The sequence below is a fragment of the Lepidochelys kempii genome, chromosome 8 (genome assembly GCF_965140285.1).
Source record: "Lepidochelys kempii isolate rLepKem1 chromosome 8, rLepKem1.hap1, whole genome shotgun sequence".
Taxonomy (NCBI): Eukaryota; Metazoa; Chordata; order Testudines; family Cheloniidae; genus Lepidochelys; species Lepidochelys kempii.
The window spans coordinates 54,212,829-54,240,818 of NC_136387.1; the positions used below are offsets into that span (position 1 = coordinate 54,212,829).

At 47.2% G+C, this 27,990-nt stretch overlaps 1 protein-coding gene across 4 annotated transcripts; it reads right to left on the reverse strand.

Annotated features, from left to right (window-relative positions):
* Window positions 1-2,569: 2,569 nt before the first annotated feature.
* LOC140915940 (2-5A-dependent ribonuclease) lies at window positions 2,570-27,990 on the reverse strand. Of its 4 annotated transcripts, XR_012160328.2 has the most exons (8): window positions 26,964-27,233; window positions 9,189-10,851; window positions 8,771-8,859; window positions 8,092-8,309; window positions 7,844-7,979; window positions 6,173-6,327; window positions 4,080-4,571; window positions 2,570-3,768 (listed from the first exon to the last, which is right to left on the reverse strand). XR_012160328.2 is itself a non-coding variant. In XM_073356609.2 (7 exons), the coding sequence occupies exons 2-7, from the start codon at window positions 10,636-10,638 to the stop codon at window positions 4,433-4,435; spliced, it is 2,187 nt and encodes a 728-aa protein (XP_073212710.1). In that variant the 5' UTR covers window positions 10,639-10,851; window positions 27,758-27,990; the 3' UTR covers window positions 2,570-4,432. The 4 variants fall into 4 exon arrangements, 3 of the variants coding, with proteins under 3 accessions (XP_073212710.1, XP_073212709.1, XP_073212708.1); XM_073356609.2 differs by lacking the exon at window positions 26,964-27,233 and adding an exon at window positions 27,758-27,990 and having other exon boundaries at window positions 2,570-4,571; XM_073356608.2 differs by having other exon boundaries at window positions 2,570-4,571; window positions 26,975-27,233.

Here is a 27,990-nt window from a genome sequence, read left to right on the forward strand (position 1 = left end):
ATCTCCCCAGGGCTGCTATCTGGAGTCTCCTTGGTCGCTCCCACTACCCAGAGCCTCCTTCCTGCCCCTCTGCTATCCCAGCCCCGAAAGGGGCATTGCACTGCTGGCTGGATCATAATCCAACAGCTTCACCTCCTAGCTATGAGCTCAAAGGTACTCACGCATTCACACCCTGCTTTGCTGCCCAGGTCCCTGCCCATACCCATTCCTCCATCCTCATTCTTCCCACCCCATCTCTGCTACTTGGCTCAATTGGGAGCACGGAGGAACACTGCAAGAGGGGCAAAGGGTAAGCAGCAACATCAGATGACTCCGGCCCCAGCCCCTTGCGTCCCATTTTCAGTTGAGGGAAATAAGGTCACCTAACTCTCCAGGCAGAGCGGACGGGTAGCTGGCAAGCAATCGGGGAGCTTGTGGGGTTAACGGGACAGACCACAAGCAACACACAGGCCCAGGGGTGGCGTTGGCAGCAGGGGGGTCCACCGGGTCCCAGCCCAGGGGGTTAACAGTGGTGGATGGGTGTGCCACTGGGTCAGTGGGGGTCTACCCACAACACGCTGACTCACTCTCTGGCAGCAGAACCGGATTGGAGTCTGGTCCCCCGAGCTACTTCCTACCACAGTCTGTGGCAGAAGTCTGGGTGTAGGGCCCTGTGGTCCAAACATCCTTGTCTCCTCGGGGTACTTGCCCACTGGCAGCTCCTTGGGGCCCTTGTCTGCCTCCCCTAACTGCAAGGCATTGGTCCACTCAGGGGCTGGGCTGGGATCTTGCAAAAGCTCCCTAGAAGCCACATCCTCTCCCTCCCATGACTCAGCAGCAACTGAGCTCCAGGGCTCTCCTTTTCCTGGCTCTCCTGCAGAGTGTTGCAAATATAGGAGTACACTGAACAGCAATGACTTTTGACATTACTGTAGGGCATGGGGAGTCCTCCCCTTTGAAACCTTTGCCCGAGGAGCCCTACCTCTGCAACCCTATCCCTATCTAGAGGACCCTACCCTTTGGAACCCTAGCACTAGCCAGGGGAGCCCTCCCCTCAGGAACCCGATCCTATCCTGAGAAGCCCTAAAATATGGGACCCTGACCTACCAGGGGCAGTGAGTTATATGGGCCCATGGTGCCCGTGCTCCAGCAATATTCAGAGCACGGGGACCCAGCTCCACCAATGTTCAGGGCAGGGTCTGTCCCCCAGCCCCGCCCTGCCTCCCCCAAGCATCCCTACCTGTGCCGTAGGCAGCCTATGGCTGCCCCCTGCAGCTCCCCTGCGCACTGCCCTGCTGGCTCCCAGCATCAACTGCTGCCGCAGGGTCCTAGTGCCCCCCAAACACTAGTGCCAGGGCAGGCTGACCCAACCTGACCCTGACCCTGCCCTTCCGCCTCGGACAGACGGACTCTTCCCTTTTCCAGCGGGACCCTCCACCAGCAGTCACCGCTCCTGCCCCATGCTGGGCAAGGGGCAGCCCCATCCCCCACCCCCAGCAAGGCTACAATGAGGGGCAGCAGCAAGGAAGAAGGCGCACACATGATGGCAGTTCCACCCCACCCCACCAAAAGGGAGGCAAGGGGGCTTCCTGGGCCTGAGAGGGGCCCTAGGACTAAGTACAGTGAGAGTGGTGCAAGGTGCGTGTGCTGCTGGGGGGGGGCCTCCCCCAGAGCTTGCTGCTGCCAGTAGGGGGGGGGCTGGGGAAAGTCCTCTTCTCTGGCCCCAGCCGGGGGCAGCCTGCCTCCACCCCAAACTCCTCAGCCTCAGCCCCGCCCCACAACAGAGCCCTCACCCCTCCCTCTCCCCAACCCTCTGCTCCAGCCCTGAGCCCCCCCTTGAACCCCTCATCCCAACTCACCCCAACCCACCTGAGCCCCCATCACCATGAACCCCTCATCCCCAGACCCAGCCCACACCCCAACCCTCTGCCTGAGCCCTTCCCACATCCAGGGGTGAAAGTAAAATACAGCTCTTACCAGTACCGGTCCCACTCTTCCCCCTCCCCCGGAAGGGGCGGGGCCAGGGGTGGAAGTAAGTTACATTTCTTACAGGTACAGTCCAAACACAAGCAACCCACCTCCCCTAAATGCTTCATGGATCCCTCCCATTGCATGACTTAGCTATAGAAAATAAAGCTACTATTACTACTACCAAAAAGAAAAGGAGTACTTGTGGCACTTTAGAGACTAACCAATTTATTTGAGCATGAGCTTTCGTGAGCTACAGCTCACTTCATCGGATGCATACTGTGGAAAATACAGAAGATGTTTGTTTTTATACACACAAATCATGAAAAAATGGGTGTTTACCACTACAAAAGGTTTTCTCTCCCCCCACCCCACTCTCCTGCTGGTAATAGCTTACGTAAAGTGATCACTCTCCTTACAATGTGTATGATAATCAAGGCCATTTCCAGCACAAATCCAGGTTTTCTCCCCCCCACACCCCTCCCCAAACAAACCCACTTTTCTGTTGGTAATAGCTTATCTAAAGTGATCACTCTCCTTACAATGTGTATGTCTACTACCAGTACTGTCTGGAATAAAACTTTACTATTGCAATAAGCCTGAAAACTCTCTGTCCCATTTGTGTTTCCTTCTCCTCCTCCAGCCAGGCTGCCCACAGGGCTAGGCTCCCCGTTCCCCGGACCTCCGCACTCAGCAGGGGCTGCAGCAGCTCCCCTCTAGCTTGGAGCAGGGGGACTGGCTGAGGGAGAAGCCTCCCCAGGTAGCCTGCTGCCTGCATAAGAACAATTGAAATTTAGCTGTTCGCTCCAGGGGCTGAACCACCATTCAGGACTATTTCTGATTTCCTTGTTAATTTCATTCACAGTTGTTGGAGGTGGGGCCGGGGGAAGGTGAGACCAAGGCAGGGGCAGAATACAATAGTCATTTTACTGCACAGCTTAAATCCAGAGCTAATAAAAGCCAGTGGAAGGGGAAAACTCACTGTCACATTGGTTTCTTTCCTCCCTCCTCCTCCAGCCAGACTGCCTGAGAGGGCTAGGCTCCCGCCCCCTCAGCAGGGGCTGCAGCGGCTCCCCTCTAGCTTGGAGCAGGGGGACTGGCAGAGGGAGAAGCCTCCCCAGGATGCCTGCTGTCTGCATAAGAACAAGTTTAAATTTAGTTGTTCACCCCCTGGTCTGAACCACAGAATTAGGTGCTATTTCTGGCTTCCTTGTTAATTTCACTCAAGGTTGTTGGGGGGGAGGGGAGTACCAAAGCCTGGGCAGTTCTTTTCTGCCCCTTGGATGAGGCAAATACACAAAAAATACAATCAAAATCAGGAACCATTTCCAAGTTCAAATCTATCCCATTTCCTCCCCAGCAGAGGATCATGGTTGTGATGTCCAAACTGCTTGCAGATCCTCTTTGAAATGTTACTGTTTAAAAAAAACAACAACAACAAAAAACATGGAGAACTTGGTGGGAAGATGTGTTCTGATGATCAGGGTTTATTTTGGGCAAAGCAATTTTGGTAAAACAACTAAAGATTCACAGGGAAAGCAAATAGCCCCGTAGACAAAACCACAAAGGGACTGAAGGGGAAAACTGGATATTCAGTTAAATTATTGTGCCTCCTTTGAAAGAAATAGTAGTTTTCATTCCATCCTCTTTATATATTGAATTAAACACCTGAAATGTCCTTAGGACATTGGGGCTCAGATCTCTTTTTGTTTTGTGGGTGTCTGTGTCCTGCAGAGTACAGAGGCTGAAATTGACAAAACTTTCTCTAAGTATCTTGTATATTTCATGGCAGCTATTCTAGTTGTCCTTCATTCACCCAGTCTTCCCCTACTAATAGCCACCCATTGGTGTGCCCCCTGCACACTTTTATGTGCCTGGGAGGGAGATTAAACAATCCTTGATATCTGACTTGCTAGATCTAAATCTACTCTTATTTCAGGTATGTTCTCAATGTATCTGTCCAGTATGGATGGATCTCTCAGAAAAGATAGCTCTTCAGTGTAGGAATCGGACCAACAGCCCCCCAGGAGTAAGATGCCATGAAGCAGCACACATTAAGCAGAAGTTTCTGAGGTGTTAGCTGCAAGGGGCACACCAATGGGTGGCTATTAATAGGGGAAGACTGGGGTGACTTTCCCAAAGCCACATAGTGAGTCAGTAGTACAGCTGTGATTAGAACTCAGGGCTACCTACTTCTCAACCCTCTGCTCATTTCACCAGCTTACATTTCCCTTCTAGCACTTAGTTCTAGCACTTTCCTCAATGTAATTGTCCTCCATGACCCCTCTGAAACATAGCATCTTTACCGCTGAGTGCTTTAGTGCTGAATCCAGAGACCAGATCCACTGACTGAAATTCCAATACTCTCTGCCCTCCCAGCCCCTTCTCCACTTTGTATGACACTTTTTGGCAGCTGAACGAAATGGTCCTGAAAAGGAAGTCAGTCAATGGGATTCAGCCATATAACCTGAAGCAACAGAACATGCTACAGCTGAGAAAGACACTGAGGGCTTGGGAAATGCTTATGATGCTGTATGCCGCGTAAACGCTTGTAGACATAAACTGTCAATTCTGGAAACAGGTGCATGAAATACTCCGAGGGCTCCTTGATTATTTCCTTGACCCTGAAACAGAAGAACATCAATTGATTTTTAACTTGGGAAGCCCCTACCCTGCTAAAAAGTGTCAAAGGATCAGAACAAATGGTCAGGTTTCCCCATTTGTTTCCCTATACAGTGAAAGCCATTTCAACAGCTTTCTGAAAACAAGAGTAAATTTCCTAGAAATGATTAATATCCATTATCCCCCTGATCTAACACATTATGCCTTTGCTAATCTCTCCCACTATCCTTCTATTTCTCCATCCCACGGGACTAATCTCTTCATGGATGAGGGGCCATTTATCTCATTATTTTCAAAATCCTCATACAGACCAATCATCAAAGCACTTTAATAGGGCATGTCTTCACTGCAGATATAACATGGGTGACTGGAACCTGGCTTAACCTAGACAGGGTGTGAGCACTGCAGCCACATGGCAAAGCACACTTGTGTTACCGTGTTCTCACTGGTGTTGCACTCCCCTCTGTGTGTTACTAGGGCTTCTGAAATCATATCCTCTTTGTGCTGCAATAAGCAGAGCTGCTCTATGATACTTCCCCAGTGCGTTGCGGGAGAACTTGTCTGTCCTTCTGGGCCCCCGTGGGAAAGTTTGGAGGACTATCAGCACGGCAGTAATTTAGCCTGACTCCTCACTGCAAAGTGGGCAGAGGAGCATGGGCTGAAAGCACCACTGAACTTGGGCAACAGAATTTCATCTGTGGGTGGGAGGAGGGGCTAATGGCAACACCTGAGTAAGAGCTTGAGTTAACCCTGCAGTGAAGACAGACCATGTAGGAGGAGAGAATTATGATCCCTTAGCAGCAGGACCGATGCTTCGTAATTTATAGATAACGCACCTAAGTACTATAAAGATAAGTGCTTGAGAAATACTTAGGTAGATGAGTTTTTTAAATGTTGGATATAATAATGAAAAAAACTATAGTACAAGCAGCCCATCCTGGGGCTGTTTGTCATAGAAGGAAGCACCAGCATCCGGTGAAAACAGAAGGTCAGGCAACTGATATTCAGAGATGTCCTGCTGCAGCATCACACCATTGCATTAGCCGAATCATCATCTATCCCACAGAGCTCTTCCATATTATGATTCTAGCATGTGTTTCTCCTGTTCCTAAAGCATGAGGATGTGGAAATAGTTACATTACCTCTCTGGAGATGCCTGGTAAACAACACAATGGAACAAGAGCTGCTGATCAATGTGTGACTACAGGGATGATTTGGAACCAAAAACTAGTTCAGAAGCATCTTGATCGTGTAAACTGCCTTTGGGTGGTGAGCCTGGGGTTATCTATTGTTAGTATTGGGACTTTCATAATATGATACACTGTATCCACATAACATTATTCTCTGCAACTACAGAGCACTGTGCTGCTGGAGAGCCTATCTTTCATAACCTGGACACGCTTTAGTCTATAACATGCTGGAGTACCGGGAAACGGTCTTTTCCCCACACCCTGCATATTTTTACCCTTCTTGAATGGCAGCATGTCCTTCTGAAGAAAGGATTCCTGCTCTTACACCTACAGGGACTTGCAGCCTTTTACAGACAGACAAAGATTCCTAGGGACTGTTCATCCCTGGCACGGACTGTGAAGCAATCACTTACTTTTCTTCCTTCTCATCAAAGTGCTCGCCCATGTTCCTGATGAACTTCAGTAGGTCTGTGACATAGTTTTCATATTGTTTCTTCTTGTTCTGGTTCTTGTTCTTGTTCTTGTTGTTGAAGGGGTCGAGCATGCAGTCCAGAACCAATTTGTCAATCTGAAATAAAACACTCTGGATTATTCCATCCCATTCACACATCACAAAACAACAACCTCCCCTGGCTGCAGTGGTCTCACTCTGCAGAAATATCATACACATGCATTTCTCATAGATGGAGCAATATTTTATAGCACTTATATTAAAATGTATGCTTAACAACATACAAAATTTCTATGGGTTTATCTTGTTTGATTCCCCTCTGGGTTCACCAGAGTGTGGATTTGTTAATCTTCACGACACAACGCATCTCTTTCCCAAATGCCCTTCTCTTTGCACAGCCATTTGGGGAAAAGCAGGGCTGAGAGATAGACAGGCATGATTATTATTATGGCTGTCATCATGATTTAGTGCTAGATCTTCCGGGGTGTCTGAGTTCTACTGGGTGAGAGGGACAAAGGTGGTTTTGTATCACCTTTCCACCCTCATAGTTGTGGCACTATTTGGAAAGGTCCATGTGGACTACAGTACTGTCCGAGGATCGCCAGAGCTCAGAGTACCCTGGCCATCTGCATTTCCACTTCAAGAATGCTCCCTACACCATGCAGGCTAGGAACAGGTGTCACAGAGCTGATTACAACATTTTTATGATACCTGGATATTTCTATGTCCAAGGGGAATCCTCAGTTACTCCATTAGGGCAGCCCTCCATCCTGTGTACACCATGGAAGATGTCTGAAGGGGACAGAACTTGGGCAGAGGATCTGGGTGGTACACTGTGTAGCTATGGTTTTTTACTGTGTTGAAACTGTGAGGCACATGGGGCCTAGGATGGATGCCTATGTTAGTCTTTATACATTAATTCATTAAATAAGTGAAAGCTGTCTAGAGGTTTGTCTATATTAGAAAGTTTTGCCATTTTGACTATATTGGTATAATTAAAGCAGCAACCTACCCCCTGCTGTGGACAGTTATATCCATAGAAAAGTGCCTTGTATCAGTACAGCTTATTCTGGTTCTGGAAGCAAAATAGGCTGTACCTGTATAAGGCCCCTTTATACTGATGTAACTGTGTCCACATTAGGGCTCATACCAGTACAAACACATCAGCTAAAATAACAGGCCTAGCCTACAGTTATTTACCCAGATAAAACTTTTAAGTGTAGACCAGGTCTAAGATTCTTCTGTACTGCACTCATTGCCATTGCAGTCAAGCACCTTCCAAGCTCAAATGCTTTTTAACAAGTTCCCTCTTTTCTCCTCCCTTTGCACACCCTCACTGCTGCAGTCCAACACAGGGAAAATTACTCTAACCACCTTCTCCCTTTAAAAGGCTGGTCACAACTTAAGCAGCAAGTCGCTAGGGTGATGTCTACAAACCACTCTCTGGAAGCTCCGTGTACACCACTCCAGCAGACAGTGACAGTAATTTTTAAATCTCTTAGATTTGATTAGATTTTGCCCCCACATTGTCAGGATACGGATGGAGTTACACTTCCAGTTAAGATTTAAAATGGGGCTTGTAAGTCCTGTAAGAAAACTTGCTCCTTGTGCATCCACAGCAAAAACAGCTTACCTGCTCAGTCCACTGCTGAAAAGGGTGCTCATCACAATTCAAAGCTTTCAGAATCTCACTCTTGTTGTTGTGATGTTTGGTGTTGCGAGTTTTGATATCACTTTCATTCCCAACATCTCTCAGGAACCTGTACCTGCTGTGGAATCAAAGGCACATTGGGGATGGCCTGCTCCACTGATTCTTGACAGAATGGGGCAGCCAGCAAATCTGCTGTTTGAGGGTTTGTAATTTTCATTCATGGCACTTACGTCTGCTTGCTCCAGAAAAAGGGATGTTGGATCAAGTCTCTCAGCAGGTTTTCAACTGGGATTCCTTCATCAGGGGAGACCAGACTTTTCCTTAGGTCTACAGTCTCCTCGTAGTCCTGCACATCCTCTGGACAACTTGCATCCAGAACGTCTCTATCATTTTCCTCAAAGGGGACCTTACCCAGTGTAACAACATACAGGACCAGCCTTCTGAGCGCCTGAGCATGAGAACAAATGGCTGTTTCACCCCAGGGCAAACAACTTCCCAACAAAAAGAAACAGAGACAGACAAACTATCTTCTAAAATCAGCACACTGATTGTAAAATCAGTACACTGTGTGTACACTTGTGTGTATGTGTATGGCAGCAATCACGTCATGAAGTGTTTGTATTAGAGAGCCCACCACACTGACAGCATAGAGCAAAATCAGGGAGAGACTTCTAGGGTTTGGAGAAAATCTTCATTCCTAATCACTGTCACTTCCTTGTACTGTGGTCTCCTGTGCTATGGGAATTTCCAGAAACCACGCTGTTATACATTTCCCTCTGAATATGCAGGAAGATCAGCTGATTCACCCCAAGAAAGCAAAGAAAATAAATGAACAGAAAGAAGTGAGCAAAAGAGAGAAAAGGTGTGAGGGGTAATCTGAAACATAATTTTGGTTTAATGGAAAGTTACCTTCAGGTCTTTGATTATAACATCCTTCTGTCCTTCACTCAATCTTTTGCTCTTATCAAAATCCGCTAAGCGAACTTTACCAGCAGCATCTGACAAAATAACAGGAACAGTTAAATCTGTTGTCTGTCTTTATGTGTGTGTGGCGCTCCTTTTCTCTAGTACCTGGTTGAATTATTCGCATGACCCCAGAATTCTTTGGTAGATTATTCAGTTGGATGACCTGATCTCTCAGTAGGAAGGCAAAACTAATGTGATACTTATGGCTGCTATACTACATGAGCACGAATGCACACACACCCTCTCTGCGCAAAAAGATCTCTACACTGCTGACGTATACGGTCAGCTCTATAATGCCTCACTTTCTCAACTATGGGCAATAGGAGAATAGAGTAAGAATGATAAGAACATACAAGCTAACCTATCAAAATGTTACGTGGGTGTAGATCCTGATGGCCAAATCCAAATATGTGTAGTTCTTGAACTGCCTCAAAGAGTGTCTTAAGAACACTCTTGCAATTCACTTCATTCTCTGATGCACTCAGGTGTTCTTCAAGGTTCTTCTCACAGAGCGAGAGGCACAAGTACAGGCAGGGTCTCTTTTCCTCAGCACCAAAAAGCTTTACTAAATGCTTGCTGGTCAGACATTGTTCAAGGCACATTTTCTCTTGTTTAGCAATTTCTGTGCCAATGCAGAATATCTTCACAGCCACCTCCTTCCCATCAAAGAGTCCCAGGTAGATGCCCCCTTGGGAGGTTCTCTGAATCCTGAAATCATTATGTTGGAGGATTTTAAGTTTTCCAATCATAGGACGATACATGTTGTAGAGAACCTTCAGCTGCTCTCCCCAGCGTTTGCTGGTGGGTTCCCAATCTTGAGGTTGACTTGGACCAGCCTTGGCGCCGTACTGGCGAAGAAGAGCTGCCATTTTCTTATTGTATTTCCTATTGACAATCCCAATAAGGTCCCCAAGGTCAGTCCTTGCCCCTTTTTCACACAGTAGCTTTGCTATTTCATAATAGTTTTTCTCTACAGCTATCACCAGTGCTGTTTTGCCCTCTCTGTCAGCATCATTGATGTCAACTTCATTCTTCTCCAATAAAGCTTTCACCAAATCCAGACTTTGTATCTCAACTGCCAGCATGAGGGTAGTTTTCCCATGCTCATCTCTTCTGTTCACATCAACACCACAATCCAGCAGGAAATGAACAACTGGGGCAATAGACTCCCTTGTTTCGTTATCACTTGAAAGGAAGGCATGGATTAAAGCATTCCTGCCCTGGTTGTCACAGATGTTCATGTCAGCCTTCATCTCACTGACAAGAATTTTTACGACTGAGAGGTGGCCCCTCGTGGCAGCATCCATCAGGGCTGTTGCCCCACCTTTATTCAGTGTTCTTTTCTCCTCGTTAACCACCCTCCGCAAATTCACATCTGCCCCATTATTGTACAAGAATCTTAAGGCCTCCTCATTCCCATAGTGAGCAGCCTCCATAAAGGCTGTGAAACCATTGTCATCATACTCATTGATTTCTGACCCCTTAGAAAGAAAGAGCTCCAAAAGGTTCACATTCCCCACTATGCCTGCTATAATAAAGGGAGTGGCACCATTGTCCTTTCTGGCATGTGGATCAGCACCCTTCTCCAGCAGAAGATCAACAATCTCTTCCTGATCAACCTGTACAGCGCTGTGCAGAGGTGTCCAACCACCTCCTACCTTGAAATTAACATCTGCTCCTTCCGCCAACAGCTCCCGGACTTTCTCTATTGAATAGTTTCGGACAGCATCATTTAGCAGAGAGGCTTTGTCTGCTGCTGTTTCATTTCCGGAGGTCAATACCTCTTCCTGGCTGTTACTAGTGGCCTCCATCACTGTTAAGATAAGTGGCTGTGCTCTTGTTCCGTGTCCGTTTCAGACGGAGATTCTTCAGTAAAATACTTCCTGGGCTCTCCTTTAAGATGGAAGGCATGGATTGGTCAGTGCCTTTGTTGTCAGGACATGAATGGAGTTTTGCTGATGAAGTGCACCAAGTGTAGCTGAAGTGTACCCAGCTCCAAGGGCTCTATGCTTCACATATTCCACCTGATTAGCAAAGAGAGAAAACAAACCTGTTTACTGATTCTTAAGACTTTACAGTTGTGCTTGATAGGTGATAGTTCAGGCTACATTTTAGTCACGGGTATTTTTAGTAAAAGTCATGGACAGGCCATGGGCAGTAAACAAAAATTCATGGCTTGTGACCTGTCCATGACTTGTACTATACCCCTGACTAAATCTTAGGAGTGCTGCGGGTGCTCGTGGTGGGGCTGGGGCTGCTCATGGGGGGAGGAAGGGGGTAGCCTGGGGGACTGTGGTCTAAGACTGCCCCAGCAGCAGCTGGTGCGACAGGCCCAGGGGCTGCCTGAGCTGCTTGGGCAGCCCCGGAGCCAGCCGCACCAGCCACTCCAGAAGTCATAGAAAGTCACGGAGCCATGACTTCCATGACAAACTCACAGCTTTAGCGACAGTCTATGGATCAGTAAGAGACAGGACAGTGAAGATTACACCACATGGTTTTCAGAGCCGTGAGTGAGTGAGAGAGAGTGTGTGTGTGTGAAGGGGGATTATAACAGATGTTCTCTGGGTCCACATGCAACAGCCCCTGCTAATTTGGTTCTGAGTTTCTTATCAATACAGATTGACAATCATAATGAATTGGTAGGGGTGGAAAGAGTAGTTTGTACCTTTAGGCACACACCCGGTACTCTTGGGTGTTCTTGTCAATGGGGAGAAGACACCCCAAGAAGGGTGTTTGTCATTAGATGTTGAGGGTACTTGGGTTATATAAATATGGCTCTTTGTATTCTTCAGTTCTGAAGCTGCTTGTGTTCCTACAGAATTACTCTCTGTACAGAAGAGTGCAGGAGATTCCAATCTTAAATTTTCAAAACATAAGATTCTAGTCATCATGACTCTTAAGATAACCTTTCAAATATGATCTGAATAGAAGCTGATCTTAATTGGATGGTGCCTCTGGAATGTAATGAGGAAATTTAACTATTCACCCCCAGTAAGTGTATTAGAAAGATCCAGCTATGGTGCTTCTCTGTAACTTTTACATTCTCCAGATGCTGCTGCAGAATTTTCAGTTCACTCCAGAAGTTAGCACTATAGTGCCACAGAAACCATAGGTCTTGCTGTGAAATTTAGGTTAAACTTGCTGCAAAATACACATGGCCTTCATTATATGCACCAAATACCTGATGCTTCCTGTTCTTTGTTGAAGAATATAAGTATACACATATCTATTACACCATTCAGTTTTGGACAGGTGGCTATGCCCTTAGCCCAGTGAAGAGACCAGTCAGAAAGCAGTATTAGACAAAAAGTCCCACCTTACCTCTGCCCCCTTTCTGCCCAGTGAGAAGCCCGTATTTGTCCATTAGACTTTCTTGACCCTTTCATCATTTTCTGGGGTCAATCAGGAAGGAATTCAGGGTCTGGAGGCACACCTATCACTGACAGGCAACTGTCAGAAAGTCTTTAAGAAAAGTGGGCACATTTAAGACTGTTTGTCCCCCGAGATATAAAATGGGCCATTCGTTTAAAATTTAGGCGTATCATAATCAAAATGCAAGTAAGGGTTTACAGCATTATATGCAAGGATGGAAAAATGGTACAATATGAAATTAAAAAGGTGTCTAATGAATACTCTCCAGAATCAAAGGGTATATTATTCAGTTAAGGTTTGTTGTTGTTCTGTCTTATGAAGGAAAAGAAACCGAATAACAAAAGTAATAACCTCTTTTCCCCTTTAAAGAGAGGTTATAACAGTTACAGAACAATAAAATTCAGCCTAACTGTCAAAGGTGACAGTTGTTAAACATTTTTACCAAGGACTAGCTCCTTCTGGGCTTGTTTGTGGATCTGACAGAAAAGAATGATTTCAAAGGGAAACTGGCAGAAAAGCTGCAAAGTCTTAATTACAGGAAAAGTTTAATTCACATAAGCTTGATTGTCTTCTGAGAAAACCAAATGAATCGAATCACGTATCACAGTTTTTGTTTAAAAAAGTTTTTTAAATGTATAATTAAGTTGCTTACATATGTTTGAGTTGCTTCACAGTATTCATTTTCTACATCTTTTGAGACATACTGTAAAAATAAAAGGCTCTTCTCCGAGCCACCAAAAAAAGCTACAGCCTTATTAGAGGAACTATTACCAAGAGTCTTATCATATAAAAGGGGGAAAAACAAGAGAGTCTTGAAAAAGGGTAGAACAAAGATTCAGAAGTTTCCTTATTGAGCACCGCCCCAGTCCTACTGACAACATGCTTCTATTCTGCCCTCTTTTCCTGATTCATGTCATAGAGGGCAGGTGTTTGTGGGAGTTAGCGAACATGCTGCTTTTTCAGGCGGTGCTGCCACTCTCTCTCAGAATGAGGGAAAGGGTTACTACATATCTTAGGGGAAAAAAACAACGAGGAGTCCTTGTGGCACCTTAGAGACTAACAAATGTATTGGGGCATAAGCTTTCATGGGCTAAAACCCACTTCATCAGATGCATGGAGTGAAAAATACAGTAAACAGTATATATTATAGCACATGAAAATATATACCATTGTAACCATTCAAGTTATGTATATGTCAGGCTTATTGTTGGTTTTGAAAAATATTTAATGGAAAAATTGCTCACAGCACTAGGTTTTTGACATAAATTGTAAAAAGAGGCTCAAACTAAGTGATCAATAATAAGGTCAACTTAAACAGCAGGTATAGCTAAACTTGCATTTTGTTTCCCCACAAATTACCGTGGTCTTTTTTTTGCCCACACAATCCCACCCGCAACAAAGTACATCTCTACCCTGATATAACAGTCCTCAGGGACCAAAAAAATCTTACTGTCTTATAGGTGAGACTGCGTTATATCGGGGTAGAGGTTGGGATTGTGTGGGCAAAAAAAACCAAAAGACTACGGTAATTCGTGTTACCGCAAGTGGTTCCTCTGCGCCCCCCCTTTACTTGCTGAGGCCCCCCCCACCCCAGCTCGCCTCCGCCTCCTCCCACGAGCATGCCGCAGCTCCGCTTCTCCTCCCTCCCAGGCTCGCTGATTGGTGCGGCAAGCCTGGGAGGGGGGAGAAGCAGACCTGCAGTGCACTCGCGGGAGGAGGTGGAGCGGAGGTGAGCTGGGGCAGGGGGGCCGCAGCAAGTAAGGGGGCGGGCTCAGAGGAACCGCTCCCCACCGCAGCTCACCTCTGTCTCCTCCCCTGAGTGTGCCGCTGCCGCTCCGCTTCCCCCCCCAACCCCTTCCAGGCTTGCCGCCGCCAATCAGTTGTCTGGTGCAGAAAGCCTGGACGGAGTTGGGGGGGAAAGCGGAGTGGTGGTGGTGTGCTCAGAGGAGGAGACAGAGGTGAGCTGGGGTGGGGAGTGGTTACTCTGCACCTGCCCCCTTACTTGCTGCGGCCCCCCCCCGCCCCAGCTCACCTCCGCTCCGCCTCCTTCCGCGAGTGCGCTGCAGGTCTGCTTCTCCCCCCTCCCAGGCTTGCCGCACCAATCAGTGAGTCTGGGAGGGAGGAGAAGCAGAGCTGCGGTACGCTCGTGGGAGGAGGCAGAGGAGAACTGGGGTGAGGGGCTTCAGCAAGTAAAGGGGGAGGCGCAGAGGAACCACTTGCGGTAACACGAATTTGGATATAACAAGGTAAAGCAGCCCCACTCCCTGGAGTGCTGCTTTACCACGTACTATCCAAATTCGCGTTATATCGCACCACATTATATCGGGGTATAGGAGTACATTTTACTCACTCCCACTTTATGGCAGTGGGTTCTGCAGGACCCCATTCTCACTGCAGGGCTCTACCTTGGTCCCTATTTATCCTTCTTGATGCTGACGCTGATGATGAGGATTCTCTGTGTTAATTCCAGTACCACCTGCAGTGTACAAGGCCCTTTAGATCAGAACATGGAGAGGACATGGTCTCTGTCCAACCAAGATGTGCTTAGAGCAGAGCCACAGGGGAGAGGTACAAATGTCTTACCTCACTTCTCTGATCCCCTGATCCGTAGGAATGTGCCTGACATAAGTCAGAGCAGCCTCAGTGGTACTCTGACTCGCAGCTGCCTCCTGTAGACAGCTGCATATCACTTGGGCACAGCATTCTCCCAGCACATCGTGTATGCCAAAAGCTGTGAGCGAGGCTGGCGTACAAAGCGATATCACGAGTAAGACTAAGCTGTTGAAGTTGTGAAGGCTACAAGCCCTGCTGCCAACTCTGACATCCTACCGCACTTCACACAGTTGCTCTCAGTCCCCCTTAGGTCCTTTCCCTTTGTATTTCCGTGAGCAAAACACAATGGGCACAACACCGTCACAAGCAGCTGCTGTCATTAGCAGCAAGGAAGCAAAACTAGTAACTTACCCCAGCACCCTTTCTCCTGAGGATGGAGGTACTTGCTGCCCAGCATCTCCACAGCCCCGACCTGCCTCCCTGTCTGCTGTGTCCCTGCACGCTGAACCCATATGCCAAGCACTCACCTTGCTACAAAATCAGAGATCTGCAATTAGCAACCATAGTTCCAGACAAACAGCTCAGCTCAACTGGGCAAAGAAGGGCTGGGCATGGGAGAGAGGAAGAGAAACAGTAAGAAGTGGATAAAATGAAAGTGTAAATGAGGGGAATGAGAAACAGCATGAACAGGAATGGGTTTGGGGGAGGACCACAACTGCAGGGGGAGGTCGATGGGAGAAGGTAAATGTGAACATAAGGACTTTTCTGTGATATTTTTCCTACGACACGTAACAGATAATTCTAATGGACTATTTACATGTTTCTACACCTAGAGGCAATTTTCTTCTGGCACCAGATACACACTAAATCCAAATTTCAAGTCGTTGTGTAGGATGTTTTTGTGGGGATAGAAAGGCATGGATTCCTTCCTGAAGACAAGGAGCTGCAATGGGGCCTCTCCATACTAGTTACTGCAGCCTCAGGTCTCCAGTAGTATCTGCGACACTTTGCACCCTTTTCCCTGGCGGGAAATGGCCTGTGGATCTGCTCCTATCCCTCTGCAAGCTGGGGCTCAGGAGCTGGGCCTCACAGGTGCAAGAAGAGAGGATCAGCTGCACCAAAGGAGGGATTGTGTCGTCTATAAAGATGGTGCTTGCTTAAAGAAATGTGTTGAAATGTAAGCAGGGCCGGCTCCAGGCACCAGCTTTCCAAGCAGGTGTTTGGGGCTGCAATTAGAATAGGTCGGCGGTCCGTGTCCTGCGGCAGCAATTCGGCGGCAGCTCCACCGCTTTTCCCACAGCTCCGGTTTTTGGGGGGCAGCTCCGCCGCTTTTGGAGTGGCGGCAATTCGGTGGCGACTGCTTGGGGTGGCAAAATTGCTAGAGCACCCCCTGAATGTAAGTAGCCCAAAAATGTATTTCCTAAAAATAGGCTTGACAATAGTCAAGAGAGGCCCTACGTCATGCTGTAAACATGTTTTGGTCCTAACTGGTTTTTACAAGCGTTTTAAATAAAATGTAAATGTTTTCAAAAACACGATCTATACTGATTGTTAGCTTAGCATTTATGCAGATGTTAATTAAGACAATACTTCATATTAAATAGACAATAAAAAATTACAGAATATTTCATTATAGTAGTGGAAATATAAATATGGTAAAGGGTAATGTTAATTAATTATAATTGGTTAGGAAAAATGTAGCATGCCAATTTTAGATTGGCGCACCCATCCACCATCAAGGTCCTATTAGAAAAAAAAATTATTCCCATTCTTCCCCTCCAGGGATTAATCAGCCCTGCATGCATCATTTCATCTTAAAATGTAAGCATGATATGCAGTGTGTACTTATATTCGTTATTTTATTTTAAATTAAGTCTTTGATTTTCTCTCTCATTGTGTCATTCGCAGTCCTCCACTAAATTAAATAACCTGTAATTGCCCTGGAGGCTTGAACCATAAAGAATTCAAATTGGTTTTATTCCTTATCTTTAAAGTACTAATTGGGACAATATAAATCAAAGGTTACAACGGGGAGGGGGGTGAATTCTGAAACTTCTCCTTCCACCACCCAAGTGGAACAGCACACAATTCTGCCATGTCTTAAACCCTTCCCTAATCTAGAGATGACATGACAGACAGCCACACTAGCTCCAACATAGATTCAGCAAAGGTTACCAACTGTCAGTAAATGTAAGACCGGTCAGTTAAAACAAAACAGTGAAAATTACCTGCCAGAGTCATGACTGTCTAAAAAAACATGTAGCCAGAACTACAAATGGCAAGATACTCTAGAACAGTGGTTCTCAACCAGGGATACGTACATAGAGATCTTCTAGGATGTACTCGACTCATTTAGATCAGTGTTTCTCAATTTGAGGGTTGCAACGCCCAGGGGGGTCATGAGATGGGTTTAGGGATGACATTGGGGCAGGGGGCGGTGCAAACAGGGCAATTGTCTGGGGCTTAATGCCACAAGGGACTCTGCAAAGCTAAATTACATGCTTCAGCCCCAGGAGGCAGGCCTCAGGCTTCCGGCCTGTCCCCCAGGGCCCTGGCTTCAGACAAGGCTCACAAATGAAAAACAGGCTTAAGTATCACACTGAAATGTAAGTACAATCAATTCATTTTATAACGATATGGTAAAAATCAGAAAGCAAGCAATTTTTCAGTAAGAGTGTGCCGTGACACTTTTGTATTTTTGTGTCTGATTTTATAAGCAAGTAAAAAGAAAAGGAGTACTTGTGGCACCTTAGAGACTAACAAATTTATTTGAGCATAAGCTTTCGTGAGCTACAGCTCACTTCGTCGGATGCATGCAGTAGAAAATATAGTGGGGAGATTTTCTATACACAGAGAACATGAAACAATGGGTGTTACCATACACACTGTAACGAGAGTGATCAGGTAAGGTGAGCTATTACCAGCAGGAGAGAAAAAAAACCTTTTGTAGTAAAACTATTTCCCATGTTTATTCCCCCCCCCGTTACTGTTCCTCACACATTCTTGTCAACTGCTGGAAATGGCCCACCTTGATCATCACTACGAAAGGTGAGCTGTAGCTCACGAAAGCTTATGCTCAAATAAATTTGTTAGTTTGGGAGACTAACTTCCCAGACATAGACTGGAGGACAAGTGCTAGTAATAATAATAAAAAGAAAAGGAGGACTTGTGGCACCTTAGAGACTAAGCTGCCACAAATCCTCCTTTTCTTTTTGCGGATACAGACTAACACGGCTGCTACTCTGATACCAGTAATAATGGGGCTCAATTTTCCTGATGTGATAGCTGATAGATTCCTTCATCAAGTAGTTGCTGAACCAATAAGAGGGGATGCCATTTTAGATTTGGTTTTGGTGAGTAGTGAGGACCTCATAGAAGAAATGGTTGTAGAGGATAATCTTGGTTCAAGTGATCATGAGCTAATTCAGTTCAAACTGAACGGAATGATAATCAAAAATAAATCTGCGACTAGGGTTTTTGATTTAAAAAGGGTTGACTTTAAAAAATTAAGGAAACTAGTTAGGGAAGTGGATTGGACTGAAGAACTTATGGATCTAAAGGCAGAGGAGGCCTGGGATTACTTCAAGTCAAAGCTGCAGAAGCTATCAGAAGTCTTAGGGAAAAAATTCATAGGCAGGAGTTGTAGACCAAGCTGGATGAGCAAGCATCTCAGAGAGGTGATTAAGAAAAAGCAGAAAGCATACAGGGAATGGAAGATGGGAGGGATCAGCAAGGAAAGCTACCTTATTGAGGTCAGAACATGTAGGGATAAAGTGAGACAGGCTAAAAGTCAAGTAGAGTTGGACCTTGCAAAGGGAATTAAAACCAATAGTAAAAGGTTCTATAGCCATATACATAAGAAGAAAAAGAAAGAAGAAGTGGGATCGCTAAACACTGAGGATGGAGTGGAGGTTAAGGATAATCTAGGCATGGCCCAATATCTAAACAAATACTTTGCCTCAGTCTTTAATGAGGTCACATGGGGAATTATTAGTTAAATTGGAAAAGATGTGGATCAATAAGAAAACTGAAAGGTGGATAAGGAATTGGTTAAAGGGGAGACTACAGCAGGTCATACTGTCAGGCTGGAGGGAGGTTACCAGTGGAGTTCCTCAGGGATTGGTTTTGGGACCAATCTTGTTTAATCTTTTTATTACTGACCTTACCAAAAAAAAGTGGGAGTGTGCTAATAAAGTTTGCGGATGATACAAAGCTGGGAGGTATTGCCAATTTAGAAAAGGACCGGGATATCATACAGGAGGATCTGGATGACCTTGTAAACTGGAGTAATAGTAATAGGATGAAATTTAATAGTGAGAAGTGTAAGGTTATGCATGTAGGGATTAATAACAAGAATTTTAGTTATAAGCTGGGGACACATCAATTAGAAGTAATGGAGGAGGAGAAGGACCTTGGAGTATTGGTTGATCACAGGATGACTATGAGCCGCCAATGTGATATGGCCATGAAAAAAGCTAATGCGGTCTTCGGATGCATCAGGTGAGGTATTTCCAGTAGAGATAAGGAGGTGTTAGTATCGTTATACAAGGCACTGGCGAGACCTCACCTGGAATACTGTGTGCAGTTCTGGTCTCCCATGTTTAAGAAGGATGAATTCAAACTGGAACCGGTACAGAGAAGGGCTACTAGGATGATCCAAGGAATGGAAAACCTGTCTTATGAAAGGAGACTCAAGGAGCTTGGCTTGTTTAGCCTAACCAAAAGAAGGTTGAGGGGAGATATGATTGCTCTCTATAAATATATCAGAGGGATAAATACTGGAGAGGGAGAGGAATTATTTAAGCTCGGTACCAATATGGACACAAGAACAAATGGATATAAACTGGCCATCAGGAAGTTTAGACTTGAAATTAGATGAAGGTTTCTAACCATCAGAGGAATGAAGTTCTGGAATAGCCTTCCAAGGGGAGCAGTGGGGTCAAAAGACCTATCTGGCTTCAAGATTAAACTCAATAAGTTTATGGAAGAGATGGTATGATGGATAGCGTCATTCTGGCAATTAATTGATCTTTAACTATTGTTGTACCAATAAAATAAAAACCAGCAGGATCTTATTAAAGGGAAAAAGGCAAAATACCACATTTACTGTGAATACAGAAAGAATCATAGTAAGCAGTTAGTTATAGTTATAACATTCCATTCAATCTCAAATTTATTCTCACATTCATTCATACAAACATACACACACACACACAGGTTCTGCAAGGTTGTTATCATAGTTACCAGCCTTAGAGTTGCTCATGCCAAGCCACTGGCCAGGTGGCCTGGACATGAGGAGGGAGCAGGGCCTTGTCAGATGCTCATCTGATGCTCCTGGAAGTTGGTTTGCAGAATCAGACCCCCAAAGTTCTCACTTTTTAGAGTCTATTTTTATAGGAATTTCTTCCTGTGCCAGTCTATGGGAATTGCTTCATCATGCTGTTGCTGAATCAATCAGCAGATAGCACATTCCTGACGGCTCCAAGATGTTATCTTGTTCTTTGGTTCTCCCATCCTTGAGGCTGTTGGGTGGATTCCAGTCTGCCCTCCGGGGGGTCCTCTGGTTATTTCCACTTGACGCCTTCTTCAGCCGATGGACACTGGATTCTTAGGCTGGCACCTCCCTGATCATTCAGTTATTATCCACACCAAGCATCCATCCACATCCATCCTCTATCTCTATTTTAATCACAATTGTTAATACAACAAAAGGGTGGGGAGTCTCTGGGTGCTGTTTCTGTTGTTAGAGTATTGCTTTGAGTCTCTCTCTCTTGTGAATTGCTTTGAGAATAGACTCTGTCTTAGAATGTACTAACACAATTAGCAGCTTGCAAGTTTCACACATAGAGGGAGAGAAACAGTACCAAAAACCAAGAGACCTCTTAATTAGTAATACCCTGGAATTTAAACTCTGGGGAATCAAACTCATTTGTGATTTTAATACAGAACTTCTTTAATATGATCCAACACTATTCATGGTAAATAGGCCCAATGGCCTGTGATGGGAAGTTAGATGGGGTGGAATCTGAGTTACTACAGAGAATTTTTTCCTGGGTATCTGGCTGGTGAATCTTGCCCACATGCTCAGAATTCAGCTGATTGCCATATTGGGGGTCAGGAAGGAATTTTTCTCCAGGGCAGATTGGAAGAGGCCCTGGGAGTTTTTCACCTTCGTCTGTAGCATGGGGCATGGGTCACTTGCTGGAGGATTCTCTGCCCCTTGAAGTCTTTAAACCATGATTTGAGGACTTCAATAGCTCAGACATAGGTGAGAGGTTTATTGCAGGAGTGGCTGGGTGAGATGCTGTGGCCTGCATTGTGCAGGAGGTCAGACTAGGTGATCATAATGGTCCCTTCTGACCTTAGTATCTATGAATCTATGACCCTAGCCCAGGAAGGCCTACTGATACGAACCCCAAACCTAGCTCCAAGTACCCCACCCATAGGAGCCCTACCTATTGCAACCGTAACCATAGCCCCATTTATTCTATCCATAGGAACCCTAACTCGGGTGGGGGGGGAGCCCTACCCATAGGAACCCTAACACTGGGGAGGGGGGGAGAAGGGACTCCTACCCAATGCAAAGTCAACCTGAGGAACTCCTTGCCAGAGGATGTTGTGAAGGTCAAGACTATAACAGGATTCAAAAAAGAACTAGATAAATTCATAGAATAGGTCCATTCCTGCCCAGCTAGGATGTCCCTCGCCTTTGTTTGCCAGAAGCTGGAAATGGGCGACAGGGGACGGATCACTTGATGATTACCGGTTCTGTTCTGTTCATTCCCTCTGAGGCACCTGCCATTGACCACTGTCGAAAGACAGGATACTGGGCTAGATAGACCTTTGGTCTGACCCAGTGCGGCCGTTCTTGTGTTCTTAGGAACCCTAACCCTGGGGGCGGGGAAGAGACCCACTCATAGGAACCCTAAATCTGGGGGAGGAGGGAAGACCTATCCATAGGAACCCTTACCCTAGCTCCAAGTACCATACCCTTAGGAACTCTAACCCTCGGGAAAGAAGCCCTAATCAATAGGAACCCTAACCCTTGGATGGGGAGCCCTACCCATAAAAATCCTAATACTAGGGCAGGGAGCCTTACCCTTATCAACTGTAACCTTAGCTCCCTTAACCTTATCAACAGAAACATTAAGACTAGGATGGGGAGCCATACCCATAGGAACCCTAACCCTAATGCCAAGTATCCTAACCTTAGCCAACCAAACCATAGCTCTAAAGACCCTACCCACAGCCACATAAACCTAGCTCCAAGTACCCTACCCTGTAGCCCACTGGGCTAGATTGCCTTTATTACATTCACTGCTTTGCGTTATATTCTGCTTTGCGTTATATTCAGCAGTAATGCAAGAAACCTACAGGCCTGTATCCTGTAAGAGATTAGCTTCAGCAAGTTAGCATAAGGCTTTAGGCCTATGAGCTTTGAATAGATAAACTTTGCACAGATAAACGGCCCACTGGCAACCCCAACTATTGGGGAGCTGAACATAGAGTGTTTAAGAGGAATTTCTGACCACAGGAACAGGACCCAACTACAAGAATGTCATGGCAACAAACTGATGTACTTAACAGGTACAAGACCTACATCTGTAGATACCTAACCACAAGAGGCCCATGGTAATGGATTGACATAGGATAATAAGTTAAGATCTTTGATATACTAACCTATACAAGAAGGACACACCAAAATTAGTAAGGTGAGGCTATACAAATAAGGAAAAAGGGAAATACCCCTACTGAATATGCATCAAACATAGCAGTGTCAGCATATCATATTATAAAAGTTGCATCCCAGCCTAGGGGCCGTAGGAGAAAGAGATGTAGTCCTTGGGAGGTGCCAGAATGATGGCCACTGGTGATGAGGAAGATGATGGCTAACATTTCAGATTGTTTCACAACGGATTGTGGGAGTATATGGATGTGCAGATGTACATTCTGTAGTATCTCTATCTTCCTGAGTTGGGGTGTTTGTGACTGTGCTAAATGTATTAATAAACTATTTTTAAATACAGAAGAGTTCCTATAGTGTGAGTGTTCCAACTGCGCACATTAGGGTTCCCAACTATATCATAATTTGAATAATACTGGGCCTGATCACGGGACAAGATCCTGTCAACCCACAAAGTGATAACTGGGGAGTCTTAAGAAATCAATGTAATTAATACATAAGCTACAGTTCAGGCTACAACCCATAGCAACCCAAATGCTAGGGTGCGAACCCTACCATAGAAACCCTAACCCTAGCTCCAAGTACCCTATCCATAGCCACCCAAACCCTAGCTCAAAGTGCCCAATCCCTAGAGATGCTAACTTTAGGGCAGAGAGCCTGACCCACAGGAACCCTAACCCTAGGGCGGGGAGCCCTACCCATAGCCACTTAAACCCTAGCTCTAAGTACCTTACCCCATGAATCCTAACTCTAGGGCTGGGAGCTCCACCCATAGAATCCGTAACCCCAGCTGCAAGTACCATACCCATAGGAACCCTAACTCTAGCCCAGGGCATCCTAGTCTCAGAAACCCTAACCCTGGCCCGGGGAGCCCTCCCCTTCCGAACCCTAACCCTGGCCCAGGGAGCCCTACCCTCTGGAAGCCTAACCCTAGCACGTGGAGCCATAACCTTTGGAACCTTAACTCTAGCCTGGGGAGCCCTACCCTTTGAAACCATACACTTAGCGCCTGGAGTGTTATGTTTTGGAACCAAAACCCTAGGCCCAAGAGCCCCACGATCTGGAACCCCGTCCCTATCCCTAACCATAACCCCGTAAGCCATACCTTGGGAACCCTAACTCTAGCCCAAGAAGTCCTACCATCTAGTTTAGATATGCCCACTAGTGGCAGCATGTGGCACTTACACTATCTAACACCTTTAACCATCAAAGCACTTTATACACACTAGCCAGAGCTGTCAACATTTGAAAATGGTTTCAATGGACATTTTCTAACTAAGCTGAGATCTAGCTGATGAGATCCCAAGCTCTGGAGGGTTGTGTGCATATTCTGCTGAGTGTGAGGTGATTTTTTCTTTTTGAGGAAGAGGCAGAGAAAAGTGCCTGAAATTCAGCAAAATAGGCTTCGAACTGTCTAGTGCCTGGGCCCAGCACGTGCATGACTGGAAAAAGTGTCACTTGACTATGTCAAATCGTTCCTCTCCCCAACCTTACAGTTCTCTCTTCCTCCTACTCTCCCTCCTCATCTCCATTCACCGCTTCTTCTCATGCTGGAGGAGTATCCTACTGTGTAAGTACAAGGTAAAACACCTTGTTCAGGATCTCCCCCAGGCAGGGCCTGGACTGGCCTCTATTTTGCCTGCGTTGAGTGTAGATGTGCTCAGCAGGAGCTTAGGAGGTGACGCCTGTACTTAGAGAGGCCTAAATGGTCACACCAGGTACAGGCATCCTCTCCCCTTCCCCCAAGCTCCTGCTGAGCACAGCTGAGAGGCACCCAGGTCTTCAGGACCATGTGGTGATTCTCAGAGCTCATCACACCTCCTCAGCTGCTAGAACGATTCTTCACCAAGCCACTTGCCTTACACCAGGGGTAGCCAACCTGAGCCTGAGAAGAAGCCAGAATTTACCAAAGTACATTGCCAAAGAGCCACAGTAATACGTCAGCAGCTCCCCCACTCCACTCCCAGCACCTCTCACCCACCAGCAGCCTAGCCAATCAACGCCTCCCCACACCTGCTAATCAGCTGTTTTGTGATATGCAGGAGGCTCTGGGGGGGAGAGGGAGGATCGAGGGCATGGCAGGCTCAGGGGAGGGGGTGGGAAGGGGTGGAGTGGGGGTAGGGCTTGTGGCAGAGCCAGCGGGTTGAGCAGTGAGCACCCCCCGGCACATTGGAAAGCTGGCAGCTGTAGCTCCAGCCTCGGAGTCGGTGCCTATACAAGGAGCCGCATATTAACTTCTGAAGAGCCGCATGTGGCTCCGGAGCCACAGGTTGGCCACCCCTGTCCTACACCCTGTGGCCATCTCTGGGAATTGCAGCAGCTCACAGGCCTGGAACCCTGGAAGAAACTGAAATTACCTGGGACTTAATTGCAAATAGGAGCAACAAAAATTATTAAAAGTCTAGAAAACATGATCCATGAGGGAAGATTGAAAGAATTGGGTTTGTTTAGTCTGGAAAAGAGAAGGCTGAGAGGGGAACATGATAACACTTTCCAAGTACATAAAAGGTTGTTACAAGGAGGAGGGAGGTAAATTGTTCTTGTTAACCTCTAAAGATAGGACAAGACGCAATGGGCTTAAATTGCAGCAAGGGCAGTTTAGGTTGCACATTAGGAAAAACTTTCTGTCAGGGAAGTTAAGCACTGGACTAAATTGTCTAGGGAGGTTGTGGAATCTCTGTCATTGTCTAACCTGCTCTTAAAAATCTCCAAACACCTGTCAGGACTAGATAATACTTAGTCCTGCCGTGAGTCCAGGGGATTGGACTAGATGACCTCGAGGTCCTTTCCAGTCCTATGATTCTATGAAATAGAGAAGCAGCAGGGGCATAGCCGATGTTTTTTATTGGGGGAGGAAGCTAGAGTTAAAAAAAAAATTTACTATTGCTTTAATGAGTAGTTTTGTACCATAGCTAAATTTGTCCACTTTTAATAGAGACAGATGAGCTTCTGTTCCAAACCCTGTGTTTCCTTTATTTATTACTGCAATCCCTAACATTTTGGAAGGGCTAAAGACCCTACAAGCTCCCAGGTCGTATATCCATGGGCAGTAACCTGGAGGTAGAAGGTCTAAAGCAGAGTGCAAACTCAGAGATGAATGACGGAGCAACCAGCATGACACAGGATATCCTGAAACAGAGAGACACCTGCTTCCACAGTATCCAAAAGAGGAGGGAGTGTGAGAAGAACTCCTTCAACTATCAGCAACAATAGAGCACTCATCACTAAAGAGTAATGAGGAAAAAACCTGTCCTTGAACCCTAGGAGAAAGAGGGGAGAAAGTACAGACAACATCATGCGACAGAGAACCCTCTCAACTCCTCAGGTATGGGCAGTAATGACTAATGGATATAGGGGATCAGACCTCAAACACATCAGGAAGCCCAGTCCCAGGCAGATGGCTCCCAGCTCTGACATCCCTGAGGTGCTGGCTCCTTTTAACACTTTGGCAACACTCATCATGCTGATTTATTGAGTGGGATGGTGTCAGTCTTGCCTCTCCACTTTCAGATGTCACTGGTCTTCAGTGAGAAAGGGACAGCGAAAGACGCTGCAGGAGGATGAGGGAGGGAGCACAATGGCTGACCTAAGCAGTGTGCATCTTCTCTGGAAATACTGTCACTGTGGCCCAACTAACTGCCTTGGAAAGAGGAATCACTATCTTCCTGGATTTAATCATTCCTCTGCTCATGGCTCATCTTGCACTCCTTGCCTTTGTAATACAGCCAGACTAAAACTGAACCATCCCTTCAACCACCTGTAACCACAGTTGCCAACTTCCACATGGTAAATAAGCACCCTGCCTTTCACAATAAGCCAAAAATCAAGCTAATCCCATTTCAAAACAAGGCAATCCCCAAGAACCCCAACACTCTATGTGACTAGCAAGGGCAGCAGGTTTGTATAATTTTTGGTGGTCCCCAGAACGGGGTCAAGTCATGCCCCCCACACACACACACACACATGTCCCTAAGGGTCTGGGAGGAAGTTTGGTGTGGGAGGGGGAAGGCATTTGGGTGCAGGCTCTAGGCTGGGGCAGGGAGCTGGGGTGGGCTCTGGGCTGAGGGTTGGGGTGCAGGCTGGGGCAGGGGGTGGGCTCTGGGAGGGAGTTGGGGTGTGGGATCTGGGCTGGGGCAGGCAGTTGGGAATGCAGGGGGCAGGCTCTGGGAGGGAGTTTGGGTGCAGGGTCTGGGCTGGGACACAGGAGGAGGTGCAGGGGCGGGCTCTGGGAGGGAGTTGGGGTGTGGGATCTGGGCTGGGGCAGGCAGCTGGGGTGCAGAGGACAGGCTCTGGGAGGGAGTTGGGGTGCAGGGTCTGGGGAAGGGGTGGGGGTGCAGGAGGGGGTGCAGGGTCAGGACTGGGGGTCAGGGGGTGAAGGCTCTGTCTGACAGGCTCTGGGGTGGGGTAGGGCAGAGCCAGGGATGAGGCGCTTAGGGCGCAGACAGGCTGCCCCAGGGATAGGGCCAGAGAGGAGGACTCCCCATCGGCAAGCTCTGGAGGAGGGACCCCACCTCTTCCCACACTCACCCTGCACCCACCGCTGTCACTGCACTTGCTCCTTGGGCCCCTCTCCGGTCCAGGAAGCCCCCTTGCCTCCCCTGTGGTGGGTGCCAGGGGGGCTGCCATCACGTGTGGCCTCCTTCCCTCACCGTAGCCTCATTGGGAGTGGGGGATGGGGCTGCCCCTTGCCCAGCGGCAGCTGGGGGCGCGGATCACAGGGTCAGAGACTGGCCGAGGCCCAGCCGCTGTGCAGGCGAGTGAGGTCGAGCCCCGCCCAGCCGGAAGTGCCTTTCGCAAGGGGCGGCTGCCGCTGCTGCTCTCGCCTTAGGCAGCAGGCGCGGCCCGCGGAAGCGCGGACAGGGCGGGGCAGCAGGGCCGCCGCCGCCGCCCTCTGTGGCTCAGGCGGGGACACTCCAGGGTGTGGGGGAGGCGCGCGGGGAGCGGCAGCTGGGGCCCGGTTGATGCTGCAGGCAGGACCTGGGGTGAGGGGAGACCCGGATCCAAACATTGGTGGAGCTGGGCCCCCGGCCCTGACTATTCCTGGAGCCTGGGCCCATATAACTCCCTGCCGCCGGTGACTAGATCCCCCCGGCATGCAGTCTGGGACTGTGGTGGGCCCGCTGTGCGCCCCGGACTCTCTCCCCCTCTTGCCCCTGCGTGTCCGGAGCCGATCAAAAAAAGAAGCAACAAGCCAACTAAGCCAAAAATAAGCCCAGTTTCTGTATTCCCCTTCCCCCCCCCCCTGCAGGGTTGACATGTCTGCCCGTAGCCCTTCTCTCCTTTTGTTTCCTTTAGTAAGGCACCACAGACCAGTCACTCACCTCCCTTCTTCCTCAGACACCTGCGGTCCCACACAGCAGTGTTTGCCTAGTTGTTTGTTCAGAGTTCTAGCTGCACAGCTCAGCAAAGAGAAGGGAGAGCAGAGGGTTGGACTGCAAGGGATGGAGAAGAAAAAAGCAGAGAGAGGAGGAGAGAAAAAACAGCGCAAACAGAGTAATGGAGGAGAGAGACGCGCCGAGGGCTCAGCTAGGCATTTTAGTTTCATTTCTCCTGC